Source organism: Planococcus citri, chromosome 1 (genome assembly GCF_950023065.1).
Source record: "Planococcus citri chromosome 1, ihPlaCitr1.1, whole genome shotgun sequence".
Lineage (NCBI taxonomy): Eukaryota > Metazoa > Arthropoda > Insecta > Hemiptera > Pseudococcidae > Planococcus > Planococcus citri.
Genome location: NC_088677.1, coordinates 50824370 through 50846620, shown reverse-complemented (window position 1 = coordinate 50846620; position 22251 = coordinate 50824370). Strand labels below are relative to the sequence as shown.

The window sequence follows — 22251 nt, the reverse complement described above, 5'->3', positions numbered from 1 at the left end:
ATTTTTGGTGCTTCTTAAACTTCGATATGTACTAGGAGGGATGTCTTCGGACATCATGTAGCTCAATATGTAGAGCTAATCAACTAACCTGGTGAACTGGCGTCATTCTAACTGAATCACTCTATGTGTTTGAGATTATAATTTTGAATATTAAATATCACTAATAATGTCATAATAAGTACCTACCTAAATTATTCCCTCGACATCGACATTATCGCAGAAAAAAAAGAAAAAGGAATCGCTATATACCTATTAGGTATCTTTGTAAGCTATTACTACTCGTATAAAGCACCCACTTGAAATGTTTTGCGAATCCGAAACCCCGTCAAATTCTTTACCTACTTAATCAAGTACCACTTGGTTATGCATCAAACTCGATACCGTTTCAACGAAAATGATAAAAATGCACCAAGCTCCAACGCTGTAACGCCAAATGCCATGTCACTCGTCGTCACTCCCACACACGAATTGCAAGTTGACGAAACAAGATCGCAAATTTTTAAAATACGCAAGCAACTTTTCCTCGCAGCGTCAAATAATTTTCATCGTCGCGGTGTTTCGTAAACTTGCAATCGCAACTTGCATAAACTCAAAATACAAGATTATCGAACAAAAATCAATAACTCAGTTTTGTTCAGTCTTCAGAGTTCAGACTTGTACATATCACCGTGTAAATTCAATTTCAAAGGCGTATGTGAAGTTTGAAACTTTAACGGTTTCTTTTTTCATCTGTATGCGAAATATGTAGTATGTAGAATTGAAAGTTGATGGGAAAAAAATAGGTAATTTCTTCGAGTAGGTAGTAGGTACCTATATGTTTTTTGCTGTCGTTTTACCAGTTATTTTGAAAGTTCGCCATTTGGGCCTACAGATCAAATGCAGGCAATAAAAGGTGTGTATTTTTTATTCCCTATGGTTCAAATTTTCTTATACGTTCATTTACACGTACAAATACATAATATACGAAAGCAAATTTGTGTTATGTAGTGTTACCTACGTCATCAGAATTTGAATAGGAGTAGCCATATTTTTCAGTTCAACTTTTATGGAAAATATATAACCCCACGGCAAAAAAGGAGGTTTCAACGACAATCACTCTAACGACAAAAAAGGGGTATATGAGCGACACGTTGGGTTGTTAGAACGATGGGTTATTGAACGTAAATTGATGGGTTAGCACGACAATTTCTTTTCATAAATCACCATAACCTTTCACGACAGAACTGCATGTTTGGACGACAAAATACAATTCAAACGACACGTATGTTTAAACGACAAAATTTAGTAGGTAAGAAGTACCTAAGTATATAATACCTGATTTTGCAATATTTTATCTGATTTTTGATTGAAGAATAATTGAAAAAATTAAGATGAATTTCTTGACAATCTTGACATTATATGAGAGGCGTTTCGCGATATGGGTCCTTGTGGTGATTCGATGTTTTTTTTTTATGGCGATTCCGACTTATTTTTTCACGAGAAATCGAATGGTGCAATCAGATTTCGCCTATCTCATCAACTTCTCGTTTTAAAAATTACTTGAACATGAATACTCAAAAACTCACATTTTTGGGAAATCGAAAAACAAAGTTTTTGTTTGTTTTTGATTTGAAAAAAAAAAAGTCGATGGAAAAATTATTTTATTGTTGTTACCTATGTAAAATTTCATGGCGAATCCGAATTTCTCGGTATTTTTTTGCGGGGTAGTCTGTAACGTTGTGTAAATTCGGCTGTTCACCACGTGTAATGACGACGATGCGGATTTCGATGTAAATGTAGACACAACGAAATCCGTCACAATTAGATGCTTCAGTGTAGATGTAATTGTAGATGTTTTGTCGATGTACTTGTAGATCATTTTGTGGATCATCCACAAAACATCTACAAAACATCTACAATGGATCGACATTGGCACGCCCTTTTGCAATGTAATAATAATAATATAAAATTATAGTTTCAAAATTGAAAATTTTTCCCAAAAATTATTATCTGGAAGTTGGCCACTGCTCCTGCGGAGAGAAGCATTCACACAGAGGCCAACCTCCGTGAGGTACAGACAGAAGATCTGTACAAATTACAAGACAAATAAATTGTCCTTATATTGACACAGCGCGATACTTTATCTACGAGTACTAAACTAATACGTTTTCATGTCGACGGTATGTCGATGTTGGTGTCGATGTGAAATTCAACATCAACAAATACATCCACATATCATCGTCATTTTTCACTCATTTAATTCTGGAATTTTTTTTTCAAAAAGTAGTCGATGTTTTGTGGATTGATTTGTAGAGCATCGACATTTACATCGGCCTGTGGATGTAACATGTCGATGTTTACTAAAAAAAGAGAAAATTTTGAAAATTTTTAATGGAGGGGATTTATTAGCCTGAGAATATACCAAAAGAATCACAATTTTTTCGCTAACATTGCAATTTTAGCGAAAAAATTGTGTAGATGGTGGTGTAGATGGTTTGTAGACATCTACACTTCGTACAAGGTCCCTTTTCTAAATCAGGGATATCAGGCGATGATGAACGAATTTCGTCAAAATTTCCCATCCAACCTATGCGCAAGACAACACTGCACCCGAAATTCAAAAAAAAAAATCGAAAAAATAGAAGCAATTCGATGTTTTCTCTCTCCTGAAAAAATCGAAATATCACCACAAGGGCCCTTATCGCAAAACCCCTCTCATATATGTCTTTTAAAAACTTGGAAAAAATGACCAATCCTTTTTTGTCGTAAAGATAAATCATACCCAACTCTATTAAAAAGTTTTCACGGATGAAATTATTTTCAAAAATAGCTAGAAAATGTCAAAATCCACAAATTTTTCTCAAAATTATCAGAATTCAAAAATTATTTATTTCAAGATAAGTCAATAGGAAGCAAAAAATTAAAAACTTGTCAAGCTTCAGTTATTTCCCCAAATCTTGAAACCTCCAACAAAACAGATTTAAATGATAATTTGCCTAAATTTGTAATTCTATACCATAAAATATAAGAACATGGTTTCATGTATTAATTTTTGAGCAAATTTTTTTTTTAATTTTGTCGAGAGAAAAAACTTAATTTCTTTCCAAGATAATCCTTATATTAGCCTACGTACCTTGGTTTTTAGCTCGAGAACATCCGGTGCCAGTTCGTTTTACGTATAAAAGTGTAATTACCATTACCTAGAATACTTTTTAATAAGATATTTTTCCGGGTTAAAGTTGTTGAGAAAGCCACGATGCGATAACCAGCTACCTACCTACGCATTTAACGCATCAAAATTAAAACAAAATTTCTGGCTTTTGGTTTTCTCCACCTATAAAGTACGAAATGCTTGGTGGATTTGACGTTGGCGGAATAGAAAATTAAAGCTTTATTTTAAACGCAGCTGGTGCAGAACTCATGCTATATGCGAGTAATTTAATCTCACCAGCCAAAAGAGGTGGTCTCTAATCGTATAAATATTTCTATCACGTACATAGATTAATAAAAAGATTAAGGGAAGACGAGTGCAGCTCGAAAATTTGCTAATGGACCGTAAAGACACAGCGAGCGAAATAAAGTCCGTCGCTCGTCGCGTCGCCGCGCCGTTCCAAAGGCAAAAAGGAAAACTTTCTTACGTAATTGCGGAGAGAGGAAGAAAAACGCCGACTAAACGTTATTTTATCGTAGGTATCAAAAAATCGTCTGAATTCGCTATTCGCTATTCGTTGCGTTTTGTCGAATTTCAAAGATTTATAAGAATTCTTTCGGCAGCAGAAAACGTGAGAATTTCGAAGTACAGTTTTTAAACGTTTAATTCGAAAATAACGTGTGAAATTTTTTGCAGAAAATCACGGATTTACTCGAAAATTTCTTTTTTACTTCCATTCGACGCGGAGCTGAGTTACTTTTTGCCATTTTAAATTCGTCTGCTGACACTTTACCTACGTAACTCGATTATCAAGGTTTTTTCAGTTCTATACTTTTCATCTGTACTGTTGAGAAATGTTAATCTGGGCGTATAAGAATGGAAGACAGCTACCCCAAATCAACAGATTTTTTTTTAGCAAATTTCGGTAGCTCGAGTGAAATTAGAATAGTTTGCACCGAATAATAGTTTGTAGTATCTTAGAAACCTAAATTTGCGGTTACGTCAGTTCTTGCCTCTCTTTACACTTTAGTTGAAAATATAATTTACGCGGTAATCCGGAATGTTAAATTATTCTTGTTATTTGAATAATGGCGAATTTTCGTATTAATATTGGAGAATGAAAACTGACGAAAGAGAGAACACGTTCACGTAGGTACGAAGTAATAAAGAAACTTCGAAATGTAATTAATACAATCCTGCTCGACTAACTCGTACGGTTTGGGTATAATTTCATGGGAAATTGTATCAAGAGCGTGAGTAGGTAGGTAGGTAGGTGTAGGTACTAGGTACATATAGCCGGATATCGAATAATTGGAGAGATTTTTAACTCCCTCTTTGCCCTGAATTTTCCTCATTGCTTTATTGTTATTCATATTCTAAAATCTACTCTTTATTATCACGAGGAAGCTATAATATACTTTCTATTAATCAAGTACCCCATTGTTTGTAGGTATTATGAAATACCTAATCAATGTTTTCACAACTGATCAGGATAATTTATCCGAGTGGAATGATGTTGATAATGTTGAGAAAAAGCGTAAAATATTTTTCGCTTTCAGCGCAAAAATTTTCTTTTCTTTTTCCGACTCGATATTCGCGTCTATAAAAACTTACAGCGAGCAAATAATGAAAGCGAAGACGTTGAAATGTTGAATATAATTAACTTCTAATTTCAAGTTTGTTTATACTTGTTGTTGATAATTTTTAATTATCAACTTTTGTGTACATTTTATTTTTTTACATTATAAATGAGGATGAAAACTTGGCAATGAGTTTGAAAACAGTTTTCATAATGTGAGGTGTTTTCCTTTGCATCGTGAACGAAAGCAGGTCTTAATTACGAGTCTTTTAAAACTTTTATGATTGATTTTTCCCGCCTCCTCGTTGATGAAGCTTTAAAATGATGCGAATGAAATTAAATGAAACCTAATATTGATGCTAGGAGAGTTGCTTAGCCTGTGAGATCAAGTTTTTGTTTTGCCAACGAGAGAAAAAGGAATAGTCCTAAAATAAATAAGACCATTAATGATTCAGTACCCCGCACCAGGTATACGTACCTATTGGCACTTTTTGAAAATCTGGAGTTTCCTCTGGAGGCTTCAGAATAGCTTGAAACAATCTCCAATCGACTCATGCATTCTTTTAAATCGGAGTTAACTTCATTCGGAAAAAATGTTGTGGAAATTTCAACTTTTAAAAATCTGCTGGACGGCCTAAGAACTTCTCGAAACAGTTTGAAGCCATTTCCAGTCGATTTGGAAAAATTTTCAGATTTCTGACAATTAGGTAAGATTTTGATTTTTTCACATTTTTGGACCAAAGATTTTGAAAAATTCACTATAAAATCGAAAAATGCACTTCAGCACTTCGATTTAGGTTCGTCCGGTTCAAAAATTATATGTCAGTTGAAACACCTCCTTTGTAAGTTTTTGACCAAAAATTATCATCAAAACTTTTCCCATTTGAAAAAATTTGCTCATTTTTATCCCTTTCAAAAAAAAACAAAAAAAAATCATTTGGGAAGTTAAAAATAGGCTTAAGTACCAAATTTCAGCTTTCTACCCAATATTTGGAAATCTCTTGCGAAAATATTCTCAAAATCATTTTAAAAATCGTCAAAAATCACACGAGTACCTATTACAGGAAAATTCGTAGAAAGTTTCCATTTCCCTGTATTTTCAAAAAACTGCCGAAGAATTTATAGGTAAACAATGAGAAAATCTCAACGATTCAATCAAGAAATTATATCCGTAATCTCCTTTCACCAATAATATGGGCAATCCATCTGGGTTTTATGTTAACTGAGGCACGTTTACCTATCCTCGAAATCGTAGGAGCTGTGTAATGATCGCGCATATTAGGTACCTAAGTACATTGTTTCCCACTTTATTAAATAAGTACCTAGGTGTATTATAAAATTTGGATTTAAAAATTTTTTTGACATTATTTTTCTTTTAATTTTTGATTTTTTTCAAACAGTTACACGTGATTAATTATTAAAATACTTAGTTATTAGGAAATAATCCAGTACTCCACATTTTCTCGTTTCTTCGACGTGTCAGCAAACGCATCGATGTTTTCTTTTTTCTGATTCTATTGTTGAATTCTTCCTGATATAATATCCCTTTCCCTCCCCTCTAATCTCAAAGTGAAATTCATGTAAAAATGGGAGGTTATTTAACAAGTAAGAGTGAATGATTACCAATCAAAATTTTATACTACATATTCAGTTTTGTGGGAGTTTTGAAACCGAGCTTTCCCAAAGTTTACAGCAAGTTTCATTGAATGTTCTGATTTTTGAGAAATGTAATTCAAAGCCCCAAACCCTAATGAAATTCAGCTCCTGCAAACTTGCAATTTATACTCTACTGGCGTAGTACCTCTCTCAAATTCGATCTATTTAAGAACAATTTTTCAAAATCTATTTTTGCCCAATTCAAATCTCTATTTTTCTACAGTATGCAAATTAAATTCTGAAAAATTAAATTTCTCTGTTACAACGTTGCGTGCAGTCAAATTGAAAAACTGAAAATATGGTGAACCATAATTTCAGTTTTTTCATCTCCTTTTTGATCAAATTTTGATTTTTTCTTACGAGAAATAAGCCAGATTTGATTTTTTTTTAAATTGAAAAAAAACCTGAAAAATGAATGTCAGCGTCGCGTCTGAAAGTTTTTAATGGAAGTTCAATGGTTCATTCCCAAGATTCTTTCAATTTTTCTCTATCCTTAGCCAAGATTTCTCCTGCCAATTGGGACACCTTCCCAAACATGATTTGAAGCCTTTTTTTTTTTTTTTTTTTTTTTTTAAATGTAGAACTTATGATAGTCGTTCCATCTTCAACATTTCACAAGAAAAGGCTCCTTCTCTCTATATATTTTTCAATTCTCAAATATTATAGCGCAGTTATGTAACCTTATGTAATTTTTAGAGTTGAAGGAGTTTCATAAGATTTCCCAGCTAAATTTAGACTACGATGTCAAATCTTCATATATTATATTTAATACCTAGGTACTTAGTAGAGGAAAACCCACGAAATATCAAGATATTTCGATAACCTTATGTCGAAAATGAAATTTCATTGAATGATAATGTCCAAATCGACGCATAATTCGACGAAAATGTCGCTAGTAAGTTACACAATCTATGCGATATCTCGAACAGGTAGGTACGTAGGTAGGGTACATCTCGAGTGTTTTTCAAAAGCGTATGGTAAAGTGGGCGAAATGAATAGTGAACCATAAGTATCATATGCTACGTAAGTAAGTATAACGAGTACGTTAAATTCGTCTTTAATCTGAACAGATAAAAGTATTAAATAAACACTAAGTGTCAATTAAATAACGATAATTGCTTTCGATTGTCACGATAATGTAGATACATATTACACAGGTATCTGACTAGCTGTACACGACTCATTAATATTGTTCACGTTATACTCACTCGAGTTAGCTGTAGATGCCTTTGTAGTACACCCTACGAGACTTTAATACCCACTTGTAAGTACATAATAATGTCGAGCAAAGTAACCAGCCAAATACGAGTATACGCTTCGAATACCCATATTACTTGTATTCCGTTTGCATAAAGCAAATGAAGCCGATAAAATGGCAAGAAATTTTACGCAGAATTTCGACGCCTCGCTCCTGTCTTACGTACCACGAAGCCGTAATACATAAAAGATGTTGCATAGAAATGATGCGGCTGCAAAGCAGAGAACTAAATGAACGAGATTTCTCCTCGAATAACTCGCTGCTCCATTAACACGATCAAGCTTATTAAAGTCAACGAGAAATAATTCATACGAAGCAGAAAATTGCGGATTCGGGGATTGGTTTTCGATTGATCAAACTTCACCCAATGTTCGCCATTAATTTACAGCAGGTCTTTTTAGCGCCGAAGCCAAGCCGATATCGCACTTGAAATTAATTAATTAATTAATTCATTAATATGATTTACCCGTAAGCCGGCGCTATCTGCGCACGGTACATAAAACTTGCCAACTTTAATAAATTTAACGCTTTGAAATAGCTAACCACAACGTGTTAAACAAAGAATTATTATACCTTATAGTTTTACCTATCTAGCTGCTAGCTGCTAGCTCCTACATTTGTACCTATCTACCACCGTGTAAACCGCGTGACCGAGCTTCGGAGCTTCATCTGTATACCTTGTTGCCAAAATCAACGAATAAGTATCTATGATTAAAAATACACGCTGCAAAATGAATTTTATGAATTTTTCAACATCTTTCATTATACCAGCTCGAACACGTATAAAATTTAAATTCCAAATACGTCTTTTGTGTCTCGTATTAATACGCTCGAGAATACAAAAAGGAATCCATCGATACGATTTTACCACCTACATCTCAGCTATACCGATACCTACGTAGTTCTTTCTATGGCACGTGTGTTCTGTGTTCGTATTTGTACGTATATTTATACGAGTGAAGAGGAAAAACGAAAAATAATCGAGAACTATCTTGATTTCTTTATTTAACTCTCGTCGTTTAATTGTGTATTTCCTCGTTAATAAATCTTTTTTTTGTGATAACGTTATCTGCTAATCCCTCAATAGGTTCAAGTACTCGAAAATTGCATAAATTTGCACCTATCGCGTGAAAAATTATCAATGAAATTCGATAGGTACCTCGATTTGTCAATTATGTAACATCACAAATCAATTTTATTTTTATTTTGGTTTTATTTTATCGCTTTTATACCTAATTTTGATCTAAAAGCTATTTCTCATTTGGCTTTTTTTTTGCGTTTGCTTGGAAATTTGTTCCTGGAACATACTACTTATTAGTTTTCATTTTTGACGATGGAAAATTCCAACTTCATTACATTATGGATTTTGATTTAAATTTTCTTCGAAAGAAAGAAACAATGATAAGAGATGGAAGATTATTTATCCTACCTACATTTTAACAGTTTGCATACAAATTCAATTTATATATCTACTAAATAAATTCAGGAAAAAAACTTATAGCGAGTAAATAAAATATAATTTGAATAATTATTCGAATAATAATGTTGGTACATCGGCGAAAATTATAATTCAATTTCAATCGTTATTTTTATCCTATTTTCATGAAATTAAACAAACCAAACGACTGAATTCTAGAAATTAATTTGAAATTTTTGGTTAAATTGAATTATTGGGATGTTCTTTGCTATGTTTCCTCTCTTGCCCACTGCATAATTAATATTTTATAATGTATGATAAATAATTATAGGCAGGCATTCAAGACCACTTTTTTGTTGTTTTTTTTTCCATTTCCTTCATTACCATTTTACTGAGAAAAGAATTCATGGAATTGTTTTTTTTTTCATGTTGTCATATGGTGCAGCAAAAAAAAAGATAGAACTGAAGATTTTAATTATGCAGGTAAAATTTTCAAGAAATTATTTAAATATTTGTTGGAAGAGAAATCTCGTTCTGTATTGATTATATTCTCGTTTCATTGGGAAAATCGTCTTTTTACATTACAAAAAATAAATCCACAACAAGAACGTACAAATTTTAAAAAGGTCAATACATGTACATATTTAATACTTTTCGATTTTATTTCAGAATTCAAGAATAAGAGGCAATGAGCTAGGCCAAGAAATCCAATGTCTTGAGCCAAAAGCGACGTAGAAAGCTAATTACTTACATTCATATATTCAAGATTCTCAAGGCTTCAAATCGTATGAATCGGTAAGTATTTTTATTCGAAGAAATAATCATAAAATATTTTTTTCAACTCTATTTCCTCAAAAAAAAAAAAAAAAAATAATACCTAATCATAAACTAAATGCCATTCAACTAGAAAAAAATCAGGGAAAAGTACAAATATTTGGAAAAAAATTAAGAGTGAAATGGATGCATGTATATAAGTAGGGTTGTTAAAGTATGGATATTTTTATGCCAAAGGATTCACTTTTATCAAGAAAAACTAAAATTAATTTTTTGGACACAAGAAGTAGAATAGTTATTTCAAAAAAAAAAAATCATTAATGATTAAAGATACATTGCTTCTTCAACAAATCTCAAAATTATTGTCAACATTAAAAAAAATATGTAGATGCCCAACTCTAAAATTGTTGGCAATTAGGTGAAACATGTACTGTGCAGTGTGCACCTTCAAACGAAACTAATTTGACAAGGGAACCTCTCAGTCTCTCATGTCATCGATTTTATTCATTTTTTTTACCAGAGCATGGGGAATTATAGGTAATAAGTGATCTTTCCCTTCCTTAAAAGAATTCAGCCGTTCAAACAAAAAATTAACGGTCTGAGGAGGATTTGAAATTCTCAAATCAGTCCAAAAAATTTCTAAATTACCTAACGAAAAAATCAAATGACTAGCAGCAGATATCCTGGAAAAACGCATCTAATCACATTTGAGTTATACAATCACACTTGAAAGGCAAATTTCGATATAAGTGGGAATATTGGTATTTTTTAGAGCCCCGTTTTTTCAAAAAAATGTCCTGATATTTTGGAACCTTCCAATTGGGCAGCTGCACCACTACATGGATCATACTTCTGAGTCATGTTTTAAACATCAGCGCGTTTTGAGGGCCCCTCTCCGCATTAGTAAGAAAATACCTATGCACTTTTTAGGGTTCCTCGACATTTCCTCAAAACACTTTCCCAAATGGAAAACCACAAATTGCCATTTTTCCGAATGACCAGTTTCCCGAATCCACTTTCCCTGATCCCTATATCCTCAAATACACAAAAGTGGACAAAAGTTCAGGTTTTTTTGTCAAATTTGAGAAAAGACACGATTTTTTTTGGTCACCCTCCCTCTGCGGCCCCCTCTCAGAAGTCTTGCTTTTTACGAAAATTGAAAAAAAAATCTTATCTACTTTTCAAACTTAACATTACCAAAAAAATCTGTTTGTTGTCAGAATTACTAAAATATCTAGTTCTTGTTTGTAAAAATTGCCGAAAGTCTCATTTTCAACCAAAATAGCAGAAGAACACATTTTCTTGATCCTTTCCAGAAATTATTGCTTTTTTGTCGCAAAAAGTCTAATTTTAACTGAAGGAATCTTTAATTCTAAAGCCATTGTACTATTTCGAAAGCCTTCCAGCACTTGGGCTCCAAAAAATCTATTTTCCACACCGCTATTAAAATTGGACCTTTAATCCTGATTAGTGACTCGTATACCTACCTAATTCAATTAATTAGAAGAAAAAAACTTGAAAATGCAAAAATGATGATTGCCTGATTTTTTTTCTCGAATAGGTGGATATAATCTTTTTTATAACTCCTCCAAACGTACAAACATATTCATAACTTGAAAGTTTTTCCCTTAAAGGAAAATGTATTTCATTTTTCATACTTTTCTCGTAATGTGGTAATAACTTTGCGTCGCCCTAAACCCTTGATTATGTTCACTAAAACTGCTAAAACTATCAAAAACAAATAGTCGCGTATTCGAAGAGATGAAGAAGTACACCGCAAGCGCCCTTCGGTTAATACATTTATCTATTACCATAAGCCAGAAGCCTGCAAATGAACCAGATAAAAGACGGGCGTAGGCAGATGCATTAAAAATAAATACAGTAAATCTCGGGTAGCCTGAAACGTGTTGATATTACGCTGATTTCTAATACTTTACCGATACATATGTTACGAATGATTAAACGATTCGCGCGCTTTTAATTAGAGCAAATCGTAGGCGAGGTAATCAGGAGGGCAATATTTTGATAAAACCAAACAACACCTCTGGGTGTAAACGACAGAAAAGATTAGCTTAGGTAGATATACGTATTCGTAGGTATTTTTAATAAATTCGTTTTCAACGTTCACTACCATAGACAGAGGTACCACTGCGTGTATCGTATTACGAATAGGTACAGGTACCTGACAGAAAACCCAAATAGCCAAAGGGTAACGCGAGTTGAATTAGTACTAAGCCGAGTTAATTTACTCGTCGGTCGTCGAAAATCGTTTAAAAATTTATACGTAGGTCTGACTATAACGTAAGTATACTTACGTGTAGTAAAAATAGGGCGACTTTTTATTTTTTCAGCGAGTCGAACTCGAACATTCGAGCATGGATGACTAGACGAGACGCCATGTGAGAGATAAGCTGGCACACGAGATAATACTCGTAAGGCAAACAATTCGCTATGCAGTTTAAATTTTTATGTAAAGAAATATCTGACAGAATTAAGTGCTGATATGGTTTTTATTTTTTTCTCCCTTTTATATTATCACGAGTGCAATAAATTAGATAATAATTTCGCTTTTACTCGTATACCTACCGAATGGCGAAATACATTATAGAAAGTAAACGAAGGTTCACCTAGGTATATGAGAAATATCCGCCATCCGGCCAGCTCGACCAAGTGGACAGGTAGATACAATGTTCGCAGTTCTCTTTCAAGTGAGCAGTCGTATAATTGAGAGTAATAAAATCTACTACGCCGGGGGTAGTTTTTCTCTTATATACAATATACAGTGGACAGTGGACACGTACCTATATATAAAAGTTTCAATTTCATTTTTGATACCCACGACCTCGCGCGTGGTATGTATTTTGCGGATATAAAGAAAGGTGTGATGGTGCGGTCGTAAAGAAACATATATAGGTATACCTATTTGGAAAATAGAAATTCGTGTGCCGGAATAAAACGTACGCGCCGGCTATTGAGAAAAGGTATATAGCTCGATTTTGGATATAATCGATGAGCACAAATAACGATTAAATGAGCTTTTGTGTACCTCTACCTACTAGCAGCAACAGACCGCTGCCATACCAGAACCTCTGTATGCGAATACAATTGTCTGCTGCCGATGCCGTTCCGGCTCCGGTTTCGCATATGCGATTTCAATTTTGGAGTAGGAATAGTGAAAGGTCGCGGAGGGGAGTTAAATTTCATGATAAATTCGACTCTTCGTCGTACCATATACGCGTAAAATGTTTTTATTATTTTTTTATAAAAGTCATAATACATAGGACGAGAAGCTGGTCGGGGGTATACCATGCATTATCAGTAGCTACATCTTATACAGCGAGAAAGCGCACAGGCACAGGCTATGGCATAAACTACCACCCCTTTCCTGTCCCCTTATCCATCTTAACAGTGTTCGGTTCCGTTCTCGTATACACGAGCGAGCGAGCGTTTTCTCCATCCAAACGACCAATACCAAAGTCGAACTTTAGGGGTTAATATAAATTTATAGTTGGCCATTTCTCGTTGTCAACTACCAAACGAAATCGTTTTGTTCAAAATACTCGCTCGTATTCTCTTTACCTTTACCTGCCTTGCCACAAGTGTAAGGTACAATGCGCCAACACCTTTCATACGACGCTTATTTGGCTGCGGATTTAATAAAATCTTCCTATGCTTTTCTCTATACTGTATATCTGCTCCATAAATAAAAGCATAACTTATACTACCTGCTTCTGCTTGCTAGTATCCTGGTTCAGCGTTGCTACCTTTACGATAGGGCGAAAATTTCGTCTTGGGAGTTGGGTGTACTGTGTATAGTGTGTAGTATGCGCTATCGGTATTAGGTATAGATATTGTAGATACAGATATAGGTATACGAATATTGTACCCGTAAGTACATATTTTGTTCGCAGGTATATCTAACAAATTTTTCTTGCTTACTGGTTCGACATGGGATTTCTTACGAGACAAGAGAAAAGGGGGGGGTGTAATTCTGTTGTATGATACATATGAAAGAAGGGACCAAAAATATTTGCTCATGTCTATGTATATGTTTTTAAATTATTGTTATCAAATTTTTTTTTGTGTCCAGATTTTTTGAAAATTTGTAACTATATACTTAGTTCTAAATCATCAAACCGTATAATAGAGAATAGATAGATGGTACTTCTAGTATCAGGTATAGACCTACCTAAAATTGTACACCAATTTTCAGTTGTTTAAAAAAATACAAAAAATTTGTGAAAAATGATTTTTGTATGTAAAATGATTTCATGAAGGCATGATCAGAATTTGAGGTTTGGATTTTGGACAATTCCATTTCATCAGTCCAGCAATTTTTAACATTCACCATAATCATTTTAGACAATTTTTCCACGTTTTCGCCCACAAAAATCCCAACAGCCGAACATTTTTTTGAATGTACCTAGGTAAGAATAAATGGAGACATTAAAATCAATTCTGGTAATTTTATCCTTTAATCTTTAATCCATTTATACCTATGTATAAGTTCAACTTTCACAAACGCATCTATTCTATATTTTTGACTTCCCGAATCGATAGGTATTAGTTTTGAGCTGTTCTAAAACCTTAAACCTTCATGAATTTTTGGATTTTCCAGTTCTTAAAAAATTTTAAACGATTCTGAGGTATTCTATAGGTTTTAGTGAGTTCTTTGGTGAATACCATGTATAGTGATTTTCAAGAATCCCATTTTCAAACATCTCAAATTTATTTATTCATTTTTATATTTATTTAGTTTAAAGTCACTATCGACAATTGAAAGCTCTCACAAGTAACACCTTCTCCAATCAAATTTTTGGCATGATTTCCAATTTTAAAGAATGGTTCGAAATATCCAACAATAGATTCGAGTCCTTTTAATTTCTCTTTTGACTTTTTTGTGGAGAAATAAAACAAATGAATAATTTGAAAATTCATTAAAAATCAAAAAGTGAAATTCAACTCTTAAAAAATTTTATCTAGCATGGGATTTTAATAGGTACCTATGTTTTTATCATTTGTTGCTCGATTTAGAAACATGTTCTCATTGGTTGGAACATATCTCCAAGTCTATATAACTGGCAATGTCACTCCAATCGTTAATGTAGTAAGTATGACATAATTTAAGGAACTCGGCATGGTTTTTCCAAGTTTTTAAAAATCCGGCAAAATGTCAGAAAACCATTTTTGAAACTTTTACATAATTGTGGCAATTTACATTTATTCATTTTTGGATATGATTTTTAGCCTACAGTTTTTTTTGTAGTAAATTACCGTTAATATTTAGTCATTTCTGGTAAATTAGCAGTAATTTTTCGTAAATTACCACTTATGATTTTTGGTAAATTTTACCAGTAATTTACAATGTATTACTCTGGTATTACTGATAATTTCGTGGTAAATTACTGATAGCTTATTCTTGATAAATTTTTAGTGCTTAATTTGGTAATTTGTGGTAAACTGCTGGTGATAAATTTGATAATTTTTTGATAAATTTCAGTCAAATTTTGGTAAGTTACAGGTAGGTATTGTTGGGAAAATTAAAAAATTGTTAGGTACCTATGTCAAACTTTCAAAAGTTACTCTTTCTCATATTTCAGTCAGTCTACTGAAAATTTGAAGAGCCTCCATATTCGTAGAATTCTTATCGGTGGCATTTCATTATAGAATCATTGAAAGCAATAAACATATTCTTGATTCAAAGCATTCTTTGCAAAAGAGACTTTCCTCCTTCTTTTCCACCAATCCCTTTCGATAAAAAAATCAAAAGTTGATTATTACAAAACCTTGTCTATTAATTTCCATTTCAAAGTATTGAATCACGATTTTATCAATTTGCTTCCAGGCTTCAGAGTGAAACCAAGACCGCTTATCCTATCAAAGCTTATAAATTTAATCTCGAATAGGTGTAAAACATTAAAATTTTTATTTAAAAAAATAAAAATTCTAAAAAATTGCTACTTTTTGCGTAGTACAAAATACTTACCCACTTCAAAACACCGTAACATTTCTTTGAAAAATGGGGGAAAATTCGGAAGAATCAAAAAATAAATGACATGTTCGCAGCAGGAAACTTCGACAAAATTATAAACACGAAAAAACAAACCAAAATTAACTATAAAAAGCGTTAAAAATAATAGCGTAATAAATAAACCTCCCAACGAAACTGGAAATTGAAACTTTCAGGAAAACTCACCCTTCCCCCTATAAAGAAAAGTCTAACAAAATACGCAAATAGAACTACAACGCGTAGATATAGATACTACTCCTCCCCTCTCCTTATAGAAAAAACAAAACCAAAATGTAGATAACTAAAAGTTGGAAGCAGAACGGAAATCTCGCCTTTTGTTTCTTGATAAAGGAACGAATTGAAAACAAACCATCTCGTAGCAAACAAGATGATACACAGAAATAAATGAAAAATGAAAAAATTCAAAGAAACTTTGTTGTATTTGTATTGAAAGTAGATATCAAGTCGAAAATTTTATTTCCATTTTTATCGGTTACATTTGATTTATTTGAATTCATTCCGATGTTATAGTATCTGACGTTTCTTTCTCCTTTTTTCTTACAGCTCTGTCAAATGAAGACAAACGTGTTATTGGGTAGAACGTTCTGCCTCTTCTTTTTTTTAATGGCTTAGATTCTTTCGAAATTGTGCCCTCCAACATTTCATTGAGAAACATTTTTAAAGATCTGAAGTCGAAGGGAAATTTTTTCATTTAAAATTCGTCCAAGTTTCAATAGGTAATAATTCTTGAATCTCTAAGAGGCAAAGATGAACTTGAAAAATTAAAATTTTTGAATAAGTCCTTATAGATAGATGATAGGTAGGCAGGTATGTCGCCGTAGCTGCCAAATTTAGAAATTGTTTTTCAAAGTCAAAAACTCAAAAAGCTGTACCTTTTTCCAACTCTTTTGAGAAAATCATAACTTTTAAAGCTAGTAAATCCCTGCCCCTGCTCATTTAGCTTCATCCTGCACCAAATTCCTTTTGAAAAAAAAAATGTACTTACTCTCCTCACTGACGCCATCCATATCAAACCTATTTCAAAACAAATCGACCATCTCTCAAGAAAATCACTTTCAAAAAAAAAGTGTAATAAAATTACTTATAGTTGGTAGAAAAATTGGCGAGAATATTTCACGTCGCGATACAAGTACACGTAAACCTATAAAAGCTCGTGTAATTGAAACTTTTATCCTTAAAATGGTTGATTTTTGAAAAAATGGTATAGGCTACTCGCGCCGGTATTTCATTTCCGAGGCAAGATTGTAATAAAATTACTGTAATAGGTTGCCTTTACTCATCTTTTTCGTTATTTCGCTAAAAAGAACCTCCGAAATGGGCAATTTTTCGTCCAGCCTGTATAAGAATTCCGCTGCGAGGGTATAGAATAGCTGAAGCCGTAAATTACGAGCCATTTTATCGTCGTCGGCTCGATGTACGAAAAAATGGCTAGAAAATTGTCTAGTATCCGCCCACGACTTACATTTTACGTAAAAATAAATAAAAAAAATTTCTTCTTCACGACAAGTTTCCAGTCTATATTCTCGTATATAGTTGGTATAAACTTGCAAGATTCGCACATGTAGCGAACCAAGTTGCTAAAAAATTCACCCCGTCTCGAGCTAAGGGTCCTTTTTGGCGTTTTTGCTGCGAACAGATAAAAATATGGATACATATAGGGAGCAGACGAAGAGGGTTATAGTAGTAAGAAAATCAGCCCCGGTGGCCGGTGGTGGCGTCCTTGACACGATACTCTAGAAAGATTCAGTTTGGCCGATTCGCGTAGGTACCTTATACTGCGAGTAAGTATATAAATTATTCTCAGCGCGATTGAAATTAAACCTTCAAAAAAGCTCGCAGGTAATCCTCGAACACGCCAATACTGTGTGGCGGACACTTAATGAAAAAAATCGAACGCAATAAATTGCCAACTGGCGGCTTCTAATCAAACATCGAGTTCATCAATTTCACGTCATGTCGGCGAAAGAGCGGAAAAACCGTTCGCGAGCGCTGGGGCTGGGGCTGGGTAGAAAAAACCCGTCCCCTGCGCAGCTATCGCTATCCTCCTCTCGCTATGACACATTATGCAATTGGAAATTAAATCGATTATACGCGGTTTAGTATTAACATGTTTCGCATACCCTAAAACCTCTTGGCAAATTTGTCCCTTCGGACCAATAAACCAATAAATGGAGATACCAAATAAAAAGCTAAACCTAAACATTCCAGAACCCGACCCCGGTCCGGTCTGGTCGGCGCCGCGACGCTTCGTTAAAATGTATTACTCTTCGCTTTTCCTCAAAATACGAGATAAACATAATAATGCTATTTTGATATCGGTCTACGCGGATTCTAATTGGGTACTTATCTGTGTGATGCATTGTGCACCCACAATACCCACCGCGGCGCCCATATCGTTTAGTAATGCTTGCCTGCCTGCCTTTTTTTTTTCAACGCCACCCTATACACACATATACACATTTGTAGATACGAGTAGTACATAGAATGTAGGTACCTACTTTTTTTTCTCGCTTTTTATATGGGTAAATAAACACGCGCGCTTTATTCAAATATATGTGGTAGTTTTTTTTTCTCCGGTCATTGCGAAAATATCTATTCCAGAGTTATCTATCCCTTCGTTGTAAAGTAACTCTCTTTTTTGCCCTAATTTATACTATACGTGTATGCTTTTTCCTCGCACAAGTAACTCGTTGGTTTATATATTAACTATTCGTATGTGTTCGAAAACGAGATCGTGTAGAACACAGAACAGAAAACCATCCAACCAGAGAAGGGCGGACAAGCTCTCAAAGATTTGAGTATTTTGCAAAAATGAAGTACCTACCTACTTGGAATACGAGCGAGTGTGTTTGGTGGGTAACTCGGTACCAGTTGAGCCGCACATAATGCAAGAAATATTCGCTTGAAAAGTTTCATTTTGTGTTTTGTTTTTATTGCCAGGTTCGCGATGTTCATTAAAAATTTATTTTCCAACGTTTATTTGCGGTTAATTTTTCAGCTGTTTGTAAACCTTACAAAATAAACCGAGAGATGAAGTTTGCGAATGGAAATTTTTTAAAAATTCATTACCCCTAATACGAGCCGAGGTACTATTATGGAAAGAGAAAGCGGCGAGAAGAGGAGAGGTATTTGTTTCGTTAGGTAAACTCGGTGAAATGCAAATCGAGTTGAAATTTTTTTTTTAAAAATGGTCCATTCAAATTGGATTTGAAAAATTTAGTTGGAAATTTCTTTTCTTCCATGTTATATTTTTTTTTGATATGTTTGTAGGTAAAAAAAAAAAAAGAAAAACAAATAATAAAATCTATTAGAAAATATAATTTAAAGAGTCTTTTGAAATAACTCGAATCGTGCAATTTCATGGTTGATCATGGCATGGTGCTCGTGGCAAATGTTAGGTTACCTCTACCCTATGGATGGATCCTTTGTTTTGCCTGCTGAAATGTTTATGTCTTGAGATTTTAGGGTAGAAAAAAAAGCTAACGAATTACACTTTCTCTCACTCTAGTCAAAAATTATCTTTAAAATACTTTGGTATTGAAATATGACTTGAAAAAAAGTCCCTCAGACTTGTACAACTGCCCAATCACACATTTCAAGATTTTTGAACTGAAAAAATTTCGTTGAAAAATATTCTCGTCTTCATTTTGGTCAAAAGTGGCTCTCAACACACGTTTTTAGATTAAAAATGAGTTTGAAGAAAGATTCCCAGATTTATAGCTGCCTAAGCTGCCTGATCGAAATTTTGTCTAGAGTACTACCTTTTACCACCCTCAATTTTTTTAAAAAGCTGTTATGCTATCGTATGGGCCCTCACAATCTGGAGAAAAATGAGCAAAATGGATCTCCGAGTGACAGGTTCCCTTATACATACAAAGAATAATTATATGACCTTCATTAAAAATTTGTAATAAAGCTGAAAGGTGCAATGTTCAGTAGAAATTATTGTTTTCAAAAACATTATTAAATTTGAAATTACAAAGCAGTAGACGCGAAATAAATAAAAATTTCAGAAATAATTTTCCACGTTGCTTAGAGATCATTGACCTGTAAAAAATTTGTTTGATAAAAGTGACAATTTTTTCATTTAGGTACTCAAACTCTTTTACAATTGGGTAGATATTCTTTGATCTTTTGTTTTGAAGAAAATATCTCGTGTAGATAAGTAAGGTATGAATTAATCCAAATCATTGAATCTAATACCTATTAAAAGTTTTTTCCAATCCAGTGATATTTTTATGGATAAAAATGATGAAAAAAGAAAGAAAAAATGATATTGAAAGGTTTATTTCTCGGAACCGACAAAGGTAGGTAAGAAGGGGAAAAAATAAGAAAAGGAAAACAGGGAAGAAGAGAGGAAGAAGAGAGGAAAAAGCGCGGGCTAAATTTTATAACAAAGTCACCACAGACATTCAATCGCATATCTTTTAGCTAAGTTAAAAGTAGGCTATTGGTATTAATTGAAACAATTTTTCGCCTATTTTTTATGTATTCTCAATTTCTTACAATTTTTGACCATTTAAAGTGTCATTTCGAAAAAATTTTCAATTTAAATTCCATTGCCTAAACTTGCAATTGTTTTCTGTACTTACAGTTTGTTTTGAAAAAATTGCAATAAATATTTTAAAACGATTTTTAAAGGTTTTCAAAAAAAAAAAAAAAATGTTCGTACCACTTAGATTTTATAGGTATTGATTGAGTTTTATTTTTTTTAAAATTACCTACATCTCTTTTTTCAGAAAAAAAAATATATTTTCAAGATTTACCTATTTTGAAACACAGCAACTCACTCCTTTGTAAATTTCAAAGAACTCCGAATAATTTTAGAATTAATCTATCAAAAAGTCCGGACGTAACGTCTTTTGCATCCTTTTTGCCTTTTTTCCCTTCTACATCAATTCTAATTTGAAAAACTTTCATCTCGGGAGCGATCTTTCGCTTAAGAAAAAATAACTGTAGTCGACTTTAAAGGTGAGCATTTTCTTAAAAATAAAATTTCCGCGAAGGGTTATACGAAGAAAAAAATCCAAATGAAGTCAAAACTTTGAAGTCAGTTCTTCTATCAGATTCACGAAAATACACATCGTACGTCCCGTTCTTGATAAAGAAAAAAAAACCTAGACGAGTACACTGTTTTCTCGTATAAAAATAATCGTAGTTTCTTTTTTCTGTGCTGTACATGTCGGAAGTGAAATCCTTTTGTACGAGTTTAACTGGATAAGAACTTTTTTGCCTTTTTTTCTGTGTGTGTAAGTATTTGTATTCTTCTGAAGAGAGAGAAAAAAATTATTACGTGATGAAGTAGATGTGAAGCCCATTCCAAGTCAATATAAACTAACAACAACAACAACATGGTACATTTAACTACTTCATTGTGATCGTTGGTACACAATTAAACTCTTTTGGAAATGCATATCTGACGTAGATGGTGAAATAATATGAGATTATCTACTGTCGATATTTTTTTCGATCGGAAAATTAATCAAGAGCGGGTAAAGTAATGTGAAAATTTTATCGAAAAAACACAAAAAGAAACGAATTTTAGAGGTGAAAAATAAGGCAGACGTAATTGCCTACAAAGTACGATACTGCTTATTTTTTCCTGGATTTGTCACGTGAAAAGAAAAATGTATTTCCGTAATGGGAAGCTGGAAATATTTTTCAAAGAGAAGTAAGCAGAAGGGGAAGGTATCTAAAATACAAAACAACGCGAGTATGGCTCGTTGAAAAAATACACGAGGCCGAAAAAGTAAATAGAAAAAGACCAAGTAACTACTAAATTGTTAAATAAAATATTCTCGTATGAATTTTTAGATACTTTTTTTCCTAATTAAAATTTTAAAAATTACCTTCAACTCGTAAAACAAAACTAAAAATATTCCGATCCTTATCAAATAATTAAACAAAAAATAAAACAGTCGAAAAATAAAAAAAAAATTCAAACTCACCGGTAATTTCCTGACGTACGAAGAATTTCCATGAACGTTGGAAAATATCGCAAAAAAGGCGCCAATTAGAAGCAGCTTCATGGTGGGAAAATTCGCAATCGAAGATGATAATTCAGCGACAACGAAAGTTTAACTGCATTGAAAACAAAAAGTACGGATAAGTTGAACTCATGATGAAAGCCGTAGATGCTGCGGTGAATTCGATATTTGTTCGTATAGATGGCATCACTGGCTTGGCACGAGGTGCTCCGTTTCCATCGAAAGGAACTCCTGGAGCCATCTAAAAAGCTCTTTTCGAACTTCTCTTTCGCTAGCTTGGAAAAGAGTTCACTGGTGTATGTTTTTTGCATAAGCTGGCTCCTTTTTAAAAACAACTTATAAGGTAAACCACGGTGTAAAATTTATGACTTTTTCATAGCGTGAAAACACGACCCGGTGGTCTTTTACACTAAGTATGT

At 33.3% G+C, this 22251-nt stretch overlaps 1 protein-coding gene across 4 annotated transcripts in view; it reads right to left on the bottom strand.

The window, feature by feature from the left end:
• Positions 1 to 21946, bottom strand: part of LOC135832537 (mucin-5AC-like) — an 81006-nt gene extending 59060 nt beyond the window's left edge. For all 4 annotated transcript variants that reach the window (XM_065345840.1, XM_065345841.1, XM_065345842.1 and 1 more), the window contains exon 1: positions 21794 to 21946. In XM_065345840.1, coding sequence (XP_065201912.1) covers positions 21794 to 21874 — 81 coding nt within the window. In that variant the 5' untranslated portion in view covers positions 21875 to 21946. The remainder of the gene's footprint in view (positions 1 to 21793) is intronic.
• Between the last annotated feature and the right edge of the window lie 305 nt (positions 21947 to 22251).